Source organism: Populus nigra, chromosome 4 (genome assembly GCF_951802175.1).
Source record: "Populus nigra chromosome 4, ddPopNigr1.1, whole genome shotgun sequence".
Lineage (NCBI taxonomy): Eukaryota > Viridiplantae > Streptophyta > Magnoliopsida > Malpighiales > Salicaceae > Populus > Populus nigra.
This window is the reverse complement of record NC_084855.1, coordinates 1,762,768-1,773,570: the sequence shown is the minus strand read 5'-3', so window position 1 is coordinate 1,773,570 and position 10,803 is coordinate 1,762,768. Positions and strand designations below refer to the sequence as shown.

The 10,803-nt window shown below is 31.4% G+C and overlaps 1 protein-coding gene across 1 annotated transcript; it reads right to left on the bottom strand.

Moving 5' to 3' along the window:
- Positions 1–8,115: 8,115 nt before the first annotated feature.
- LOC133690592 (cytochrome P450 83B1-like) lies at positions 8,116–10,465 on the bottom strand. The gene is made up of 2 exons (XM_062110816.1): positions 9,527–10,465; positions 8,116–8,937 (listed from the first exon to the last, which is right to left on the bottom strand). The coding sequence occupies exons 1-2, from the start codon at positions 10,418–10,420 to the stop codon at positions 8,290–8,292; spliced, it is 1,542 nt and encodes a 513-aa protein (XP_061966800.1). The 5' UTR covers positions 10,421–10,465; the 3' UTR covers positions 8,116–8,289.
- Positions 10,466–10,803: the final 338 nt, after the last annotated feature.

Genomic DNA, 10,803 nt, shown 5'->3' with positions numbered 1-10,803 from the left:
GCAACACATCTTTTTTCTTTTTAGAAGCAAAAACTACAATTTTATTACGTTACTTTATCATATCATTAACTGTTTAGCTTAAATTAATATTATAATTGGCTACAAATAAAAAATTTTCACATAATATAAATTGAAACATAATTTTTAATTTAATTTAATTAATTACGAGTGAAGCTGAGAAGAGAAAAGAAAAAACAAATTTATAAAGTATGTTAATTAAAAAAAACTAAGAAGAGAAAAGAAGAAGAGAGTAGAAGACATATTTGCGCATGAAGGAGAAGAGAGGGAGTTAAAGAGAGAAAAGAAGGAAAGAAAGAGATGTTGGTGTTTTTTACATAAGGAGAAGAGAGTAGAAAAGAAGAAGAAAAAGAGGTGCATCTGTTATGAAATAAGAGATTTTGGTCTTTTAATTGAGGTATTTTATTAAAGGTTTTACCGACAGATAAATAAATATTAATATTTTAATCATTTCATCAGTGATTTTGTTTGTAATATTTTATTTAAAATTTTAATTTAATAAAAAATTTTCAAAAACCTCCCAAATATCACCAACGACTTTTCAGTCTGTTGGTGATTTTGTCTATAATATTTTATTTAAATTTTCAATTTAATCAAAAATTTTCAGAAATCCCCTAAATATCACCAATGACTTTTCAATATGTCAGGGATTCCATCTGTAATATTAATTTAATCAAAAATTTTCAGAAACCTTCCAAATATCTCTGACAACTTTTTAATGCATCGATAATTTCATCTGTAAAGAACAATAATTAACAATGCAATTAAGGAGCGAACATTTCCAAAGCTCTCGGGGAAATATTGAGATATTAATTCCGCCAGTGATCCTATATGTAACTAACAACATGAACAGTGAAATTGAGAAGTGAACAATTCCAGAACTCTTTGGAATATACCGACGGAATTAATTCGTCGGTGATAATTTCTGTAATTAACAGAATGAACAGTACCAGGGAGAAGGGAATAGCTCTAATGCTCTCTGAAATATATCGACATATTTATTTTCATCAGTGTAAAATAGTTTCTATTGCTAGATTGTATTTGTGTTTTTTATTTGTCCATCCTGCAAATTCTTAAGATCATAGAAGCACACACAACACAATAACATCAATTATGTGTATAATATTAAAATCACATAAAATAAATGTTTCATTGTCATTTAATAATAAATTAATATCATTATCATTACATTAAAGTTAATTTCATCCAGAAATATTACATTATAATTTATAGCATTACGCATTTGTGTTATGCAAATTAATCAGAATTGTCTTCTTCATCATCATCTCCATCTCCATCTCAATATTCTACGTTGATTTCATCGCTATCATTATCTTCATTGATTTGTATATGTTAGCTAGTTCTCAAAATATCATTTAACTCATCAATGTCAACAACAATAAAAATGTCCACTAATATTTTTTGGGATTAGATATTGCATAGTTAATAAAACCCTAAACCTCATTACAATAATTCATCTTATGCAACTCTTCAGGTAAATCTTGATACATCCATGAATGATCATCCATTACATATATCAAACCTATATAGAATTTTGATGACAATATGTATTAATTAATTACGTGAACTAAATAAATTCGCAAACATTGGCTTAATTCAAACTTATTCAATCTATTTTAATAGTATTCTAATTTATTATCAATTATCTACATAAAATTATATTTCTATACATCTATCAAAAATTTCAACTTAACAATAAAATTGACAAAATATAAAATGAAGATGTTAAATAAGTCATTATTTATTTTATCACAAAACATTTAAGTCACAAATTCGAAATGAATTTTATCAATTTACAAACAAATATAATTTTATAAAATCTCAAACAAACCCTAACATGTACAAATCATACTTCGATACAACAAATTTCTATGGGAAAAAAGCTATATAACAAGTAAACACAATTTTAAGAGTTAAAACTAAATATTATCGATGGATTTACAGACGTATGATTAATATCGTTGGTAATACCATCTATATAAATAACATGTCATCGTACTTTTTGGCTTGTTTTAATTCATTCTTTTTCTAATGTAATTCCATCGACGTATACCAAGGAAATATTTATATCAGTGTTTATTAATGGATATAGTCTCTTGATGTTTTCGTTTGTATTTATTAATTTTCTGACAGTGATTATTACTTACAAATGAGAAATTTTCACATGATATAAATTGAAATATAATTTTTAAAAATTCAAAATTACTTCCAAAAGTATCAATTCATTTCATCAAATTAAATAAACTCATAAGCACTCAATTCCATCAACTCGTCAAAGAGAGAAAAACCGTAAGTCCAAATTGAATACAATCCCAAGATCCCATTTAAATAAAAATTCAACATGAAACTAATAGTATAAAGTCATAAATGTTCTTACAATTCTATTCTACCAAACTTGAAAATGAAAAAAAAAACATCATAGAAAATTATTAAGCCTTGTTCACCAAATTTAGGCAAATCCATTAAATATATTCATGCGATATTCCGTTTCCAATTTGATTTGGACATTCACCCTCCTTTTCCTCCTCATCAATCATTTACATTGATAGTAATGCATTCCTGTCCCTTCGTAACTCATTCTGTTGAAGTAAACAAATCACCCATATAGTTTTATTATTATTATTATTATTATTTGAACATCATGACCCTAAGGTAGGAAACTTGTCCAGTACGACCAGATAATTTTCTTTTTCTTGTCAAAGACACTGTAGACCATGTTAAATATAGCAAAAAATTAAATTATGTAATTCAAACATGAGTAAAAAAATTAGAGTTAAACCGATATGACAGATCGATTAATTAATAAGTTCAAAGATAACTTGGATGACTGATTAAAATATAGTTTAATTAAAAAAAATTAAGATGATTTTTTAAAAAATAAATATTGAGATGAGAACATATTGTATCTACTCGAATCGACATGGATTAATCTTTCAAATTTGTGATTTAGGTCATGAGACATAATAACCCTAAATAAAGCAAATCAAAACAAAATATGAAACTCAATTCTCAATAAACTTATTGTTGAACGATGAAATTGGAAAAAATCAAATCTAAAAAAAAGAACACAAAAATAACCTTTCAAAACAAAATTACAAATTTAAATAAAATTATGAAAATACCATTAACAATCTCGCAATGTCTTTCTAATTTTTTTATTATCATAACATTTTAACATGAGATATAAAAATATATCAATAACTCCTTGTAAAATTTTAATCTAATTTAACGGCTGGATAGATAGATAAGATTGAAAAATACAAAAATAAAAAACACAAATTATTTAGCTGGAATGAATGGTGAAAGTAGAACTAACTGGAATTTGGACGGAATTTATGGAATAAGCCAAAATTTTGAACAAGATGAAATTTATTCTAATTTATTTTATTTTTTAAACTAGAACATAATATACCGGCTATTTCAAACGAAAAGGGTTGGAATTGAAAACCTTAGTATGTACGTAGTAGTATCGTTCTCTTCGTATAAGGCATGAGGTTTGAATGCAAGATTTCTATATAGTATCAAAAATAAACGGCGGATATTTATTATGAGTTTATTGAACAGCCCTAGAAAACGTACAGGGCTCATCAAATACGCAATAATCATGTTATATATGGATCAATTTCAAACACAGGCTATTGTTATTATAATTGCTGAGGAAAAATTTTAAGTCAAAACATGAAGTAAATATTTTCAATTAAGTTGGTGCATATACACGAATAAAATGTTCGAAATGAAAGTTAATATGATAGAAATCTATTTACATAAATATTCTTTTTTGTCTATTGCACTGTGTAGGAGTGTAACTGGACTCTGTTTTTTTATAATTTTTTAGTTAATGTTGATAATTTTTTCCATAATTTATTGGTTCATATTATTTTTTATTTATTCTATTAAATACATGCATTAATTTTTTATTTTTCAATTATTTTTTTATAATATTATAATAATTTTATATTAAAAATTAACTTGAAATTTCATGTAAATTACTTAGCTACTTGACCCAATTGTTGATGTTAAGAGACTGGCAACTAGATGTCAGGTTTTGGATCTATGCAGAATGCAGCTGCTGAGCGGGGCATTTTTGTTTTGGAGAAGATGATTGGTGGTTTTTCTGTTCAAAATGTTGACTTTAAAGAACAACGCATGGTGGATGATTGGTGGTTTAAAGAACATGTTTGAAGACCAAGAGTTAAATCATCAACCACATAATTTTCTTAAAAGCGTTTGATTTTTCTATCTTCTTGACGAGCACATCATTCACCACAGATGGCCTTTGAATTTTCTTTTTTTCCTTTCAGATCAATAGAACTGCCCAAGAATAATCTATCAGGATCGAGCTCATATGGGTTCTCCAAAGCTTATGGGTCCCTTCCAACAGCCCCTGCACTCACGTCTTGGTTGGTGTTAAAAGAAAACATGTTATTTAGTATTTAGATAGTTGCTAATTAAAATATTCATTTAATTAGTTCCTTTCTTGTTAGCTTAATTATATTTAAGTATATTAATTCTCACAACTTAGTGTTGAGCTGTTGAGCTGTCTACCTATGCAGACCAAATCAATCTGTCCTTGCTTGTCTTGAGCTGTCTACCTATGCAGGATTTCTTTTTTTCTTTGCAGGTTGTCTCCTCTATTTCCAGAGGAAGAAGACGATGGCCAGAAATGAAAAACGGCGCCGTTTCTGGACTGGGCTGCCGTTTTTCAATCTGGTCCTCCAAGTGACAAAAACTCTTAATCTAGCCCCTGGGAAGAAATGCCGTGCCTTTTACAAGATGATCCCTGAACCTTAATCACTTATAATTTCAACCTTAAATAGCTGAGAGATTTAATATTTATTCAATTATACTCCTGATTTTATTAATTAAACTAATTTTAAGTTTAATTAAATCTTCAAACTTATTTGTTATTCAATTAAATTCTCTATATTATTAATTAAATTGAATTAAAATTTAATTAAAATCTCATACTTATAAATTATTTTTATTTTTAAAAAAATTAACTTTCAAATTATAAATTCAATATAATTAATCCCCTAAAGTTTTTCATTTGTGTTATTTCGATCCAAACTTTAATCTTTCATTTATTTTATTTGTTTATTTTTTTTTAATTTTATGTTAAAAATTAGATTATGACATGATCTCACCTGTTTTTCATTTATTACTTACCGGGAGTAAGAGGTAGTAGCCTGTATATAAACCTTTTTTTCTCTCCGATTCAACTTTTACTTTTGCCAAAATTTTCCTATTCCTTCCTTGATTTAGAAGTCTTAAAATGAAAGCATACGAGAACAAGTCTCTTCGCAAAGGAGTTTTTCCTTTAGATAAACATAATAATCTTCATCTTTTTTCCTGCTTTTCAAAAACTTCTTGAACATTTTTATGAATGACTTCTGTAAAAGAAAAAAAAAATGCGTCTCCTAAATGAAATTCCAGTTTCAGACCTGAAACTGGAATCTCTAGTCGAGCATAAAAATGGACCCTAGATCCGAGAGAGACGCTTCTCAACCTTCCTCCACTAGAAGGGGGAGAGATAGTAGTTCTCAAGAGGTTTCATACCTCAGAGGACAGGAAAGGTTACCAAGGATTCCTCCCGATGAGGCTGAAAGCACTGTTTCTTTTGACAAGTGTCCATGACCACCTCTAGACAACCGGGGGATTCTTCTTGTTATTGTCTTATGTATGTCGTTGATGCTATGATGTTTGTGCTGGGATGAACTACTAGAGCTACATTGGAGATCTCTCATTTTGGATTCATGGAAATAAGCTATGGGAACTTTGAATTCATTGTTGACGCTTTGGGAGTTGCAGAATATTGCTAGAAATATTTGAAGGAGAAAAGTAAAAATGAAAACATAGAAAGCATGGTGAAAAACCAATCTCATTTATATTACATTACTCTTTTTAAAAAAGAAAGTCCCTATAAACTTGAATTTAAATTTACAATACTCTAAACATATATTTATATAATAATTTAGAATAATTCAAGAGACTTAAAAGATAAATATATTTTTAATAATTACATGCATATACTTAGGAGAACTAGAAGAACTAAAAAGCAATTTGGATGAAAACTACAAAATTAATTCCAACAAATATTTCTTAAGATTCTGTCGAACTGATTAAACTTCTGGGAGCCATACAGAGCTAATCCTTAAGAAGCCGATTGCTATTGGTATTGTGGAGAAGGAAATGGCTGAGGCTGGAGATTCGATTGTTTCAAAATTATAGTCTAGTCATTTCCTGGGCTAGTTTGTTTGCTTGGGTTCCTTCATTTTTTTCTGCTGTATCTGTTTTTCATGGTGACGCTTTGGGTTGCTTATTTTGCCATCTCTTGGCTTAATCTTGTTTGCTTATAAAAAAAATATATAAAAAAAAGCAGTACGACACAGCAATGCTACAACTGCTAACTTCCTGGTTCACTTTGTTTCAGTATCTTGGTCGTCAGTTAAAATCTCTCTTCAAATTTAGAGCTAGCTTTCGCAAATCTTTCCATATATTGACTAGAAGCTTGCTTTAAGCCATATATTGACTTGTGTAGCTTGCATACTTTGGACTCCCCCTGTTTGGCAAAGCCAGGAGGCAAAGACATGTACACTTCTTCATCTAATTGGCCATGAAAAAAAGCATTATTCACATTCAATTGATGAAGATCACACTTCTTTACTGCGACAACTGCTAAAAGGGTTCTTATAGTGGTGATTTTAGCCACAGGAGAAAAAGTCTCGTAGTAATCCAATCCCTCGCACTGATTGTATCCCTTGGCAACTAACCTGGCTTTATACCTCTCCAAAGTCCCATTAGATTTTAACTTGACTTTGTAAACCCATTTGCACCCAATAACATGCTTGGAAGCAGGGAGATCAACTACAGTCCATGTATCATTTTGTTCAAGTGCTTTGATCTCATTATCCATAGCCTCACGCCATTCCTCATGTTTAACAGCTTGGATATAAGATATGTGTTCAACAAGTGCAGAGACAAAAGACTAAATAATTTTTGAGTAGAGGAAAGATGATCATATGAAAGAACTGAAGAAAGAGAATAAGGAATACCTGAAGCTGTAGACGAAGGTGCAGGATCTGAAGTGGAGGTTGCAATATAACAATGATAGTCATGCAAATATCCAGATGTGTGTTTTACCCTAGAAGACTTTCTACTGGGTTGCAGTGTTATTCTGAAGCAGATGGTATACATGGTTTTGTAGTGGGATTCATGTTTCTTGAACTAGAAGGTGAATCATTGATGGAACTCAATGGAAAAGAATTTGTAAGTAAGGGATCAAGTAAAGGAATAGCTGAGTCATGTATTGGAATAGGCAAAGGTAATACAGAATCATTAAGAGATATAGGATACGTGAGTGCAAAAGAAAATATATTTTCGTGGAACACAACATCTCTAGAAACAAACACAGTATTGAGACAGTATTGAGATGTAAATCATAGAGTTCGTAACCTTTCATGCCAAAGGGATAACCAAGACATATGCATGGCATAGCTCTAGGATCAAATTTATGTCGATTTCGAAAAAGAGTATTGGCACAATAGAGACAACCAAATACTCGCAAATGAGAATATGATGGAGGAGATTTAAACAAGGTTTCATAAGGAGATTTATTGTGCAGTAATGAGAACTGATGAAGAGGATGAAGATGCTTTATATTTTCAGTCTTCAATTGCCTCCACGGCTTTTCTGTTTTCTTCACGAAAACAATATTTCGGGGTTGGCACTTGATGAGGCTTGGAGGACTAGGAGAATTCTATGATTTGAGTTGCAGCTTGTACCAAAATCTTTATATAGAATGAAATTCCATCATCAAATCGTCGAGGTACCTTCAGCTAATTTGTCAGTCTATTTCTTCACTTGATCTACGTGCATTAGCTGGAAAGGCAGTACGATACAGCAACGAATATTATTATATCTACTCAATCCAGTGACGTAGCTTGCATTCATATCGAACGAAGGAAAAGAGAGTTTTTAATATGAATTAATGCTCGGATATCAAACAATAGAAGGCGTAATCTTTTCATATTGCCATTATGCAGAATGAACATATGCCATCCAAGACATAGATCTTAATTAAATACAAGCCGTAATGCTTTTTATTGTATCATACAAAACGATAGTGCACGATCAATACAAATATCCAGTGCCATACTTGATCTAATAATGGATCTTTCATTAATACATGTCTGGGTTATGCTCCATTCTTTATTGTAGCAAGCCCATATCGAACAAATTAAAGGGAAATAGCTAATAATCATGAACTGCGGTGCCTTTATGCCCTATTTCCCCATCACACACAAGCTTAGGCACAAGGCAGAGAGCATCCCTCACATGAGGAACAAGACCGGGTAGCACATCATCCATGTCTATATCTTCCACCCCAGATGGCATTTCCCAGTCAAATTTATGAAGAAGATTCGCAAGTGAAAGCTCCACAGTGGCGAGTGCAATAAATATCCCAGGACAAATTCTTCGACCAGCACCAAATGGTATAAGCTCAAAATCATTTCCTTTCAGATCAATGGAACTGCCCAAGAATCTATCAGGATCGAACTCATATGGGTTCTCCCAAGCTTCCGGGTCCCTTCCAACAGCCCAAGCACTCACGTAAACTAAGGTCTTGGCTGGTATTTCGTACCCACCTACGCAACACTCCTTGGTTGTTTCTCTTGGGATTAGTAGTGGTGCTGTTGGTTGCAATCTCATGGTCTCTTTAACCACAGCTTTCAGGTAAGGCAATTGTTGAACATCATCTTCATGCACAAAACCTTTATTTCCAAATAAATTTCTAACTTCTTCTTGAGCTTTTCGCATTGCTTTAGGATTCTTCATTAGAAAAGTCATGGCCCAATTCATAGTAACTGCACTTGTGTCTGTCCCCGCAAGAAATATGTCCTGCAAGGACGCAAAAGAAAGTTAAATTGAGAATAATACTACAAATATATATATATATATATATATATATATATATATATATATATATATTATTTCTTTCTGTATTATTTACTGAGAAACTAACTGTGCACAAGATTATTAAACCTGTCTCGGCTTAATCAATTAAAATAATACTATTTTTAATTATTTTAAGTTTAATATACCCTAACAAGATTGATCGAATCCTAATTTATCCTAATTTGAATTGCCGAGTAATTTAATTTGACCAAGTCAATTATTACTTGATTTTTTCAAAATTCAACTTAACCAGATCTTAGATCAACCTAGCAGGCCTGACCAAGTTAGTACAATCTCGAGTTTCTTTTTGGCGGTCTACTTGGTTTTTGGAGTGCACATTATCGAATTATTATTTTTTTACCTCACAAAAATATTCTCTCCCTCATTTAAATTTAAATTGAATCTAAATCTAGGACTTAGAAATTCGAACATTGTACTGTATAACAGTCATCACTTGGAATTGAGAATAAAAAAAAGTAATGAACATTGAATACAAGATGAAATTACTTGAGTTTAGAACTTATTAGATTACCATTAGAATTGCTTTGATGTGATCCAGGGTTAGCTGAACTTTAAATGAGCCATCCTTGTATATCTGAAGCAAAAAATCAAGTATAGTATCCTCCCTCTCGGGCTTAGGCCTATTTGGATCAAGATTGTCATCAATGATTCCTTTGAAGAAAGCATCAAATTCTTTGAAACTCTTTTCCAGACGATAAGACAGTCCGGTTAGTTTATCGACGAGCCAGCCCAAGCAAGGAAAATAATCCGAAAGGAAAAAGCTTGAAACCATCGCCTGGATTTCGTGAAGCAACTCTAGGAACCTATTTTTATCGCTTCCTCCAATTTCATACCTTTTCCCGAAGGCAACTCTGCATATTGTTGTGCTTGTGAGAGACACCAATTCTTCAGTCAAGTTGAATGGTTTAGAAGCAAGAGCTGATTTGGATATGTTTTCAATCATACGAGAAACCTCATCTTCTCTAATGGGACGGAAACTTTGTGCTCGAATTGAGCTAAAGACACGAACGACACATATTTTTTTCACCTCCCTCCAATAAGCTCCATATGGTGCCAAAGCCAAGTCTAAGCCATTGTAGGAAAGTTTTTTCATGACAATCAAGGCAGGCCTGCTACAAAATTCGAGGTCATGAGTTTTCAATATCTCTCTAGCCATTTTGGCTGAAGAGACTATCAGGGCTGGCTTGAAACCTAGCCTCAAGTACATGAGGGGGCCATGTTTTTGAGAGAGTTTCCATAGATACTGATGAAGGTTGGAATTGCCAAGCTGGTGTAAGTTACCTATGAAGGGAAGACCGTCAGGACCAGGAGGCAAACAGGCTTTTTTAGTGGTTTTGTTTCTCTTGATCAGAAGAAACAAGAGGAAAATGGGGACAGATAGAATTAGGAAGTCGAGTAAAGCCATTGTGATTGATCTATGTTCTTTCAATCACCATAACAAAAGCTAAAAAAAACCTCACAGATTCATTATGCACAGTCATATTTCACTGTGTATTTCCACATTTAAATTATTATTTTGTCTTTAGTTGGAAAAATCATTTAGCTTTGTTATTATTTTATTACTCTTGAAAGCAAAATCATTTAGCTTTGTTATGCACATTCATACTTTACTCTCTATTTCCACATCTAAATTATTATTTTGTCTTTAGTTGGAAAAATCATTTAGCTTTGTTATTATTTTATTAAAGCAAAAAGACATTAAATTTTAGTCAAGGAACTTTTTAGTCTTTGAGTTAGTTTTTAAACAGTTACTTCATTGCTCTTGGTGTTTAAAAAGCTTTGCATTTG

Excerpts from the sequence above, each read along its gene's own strand:
- LOC133690592 (XM_062110816.1), bottom strand. The coding sequence starts at position 10,420 with ATGGCTTTACTCGACTTCCTAATTCTATCTGTCCCCATTTTCCTCTTG. Across the intron at positions 8,938-9,526 it reads ACATCAAAGCAATTCTAATG|GACATATTTCTTGCGGGGAC; the intron begins GTAATCTAATAA and ends GCGTCCTTGCAG.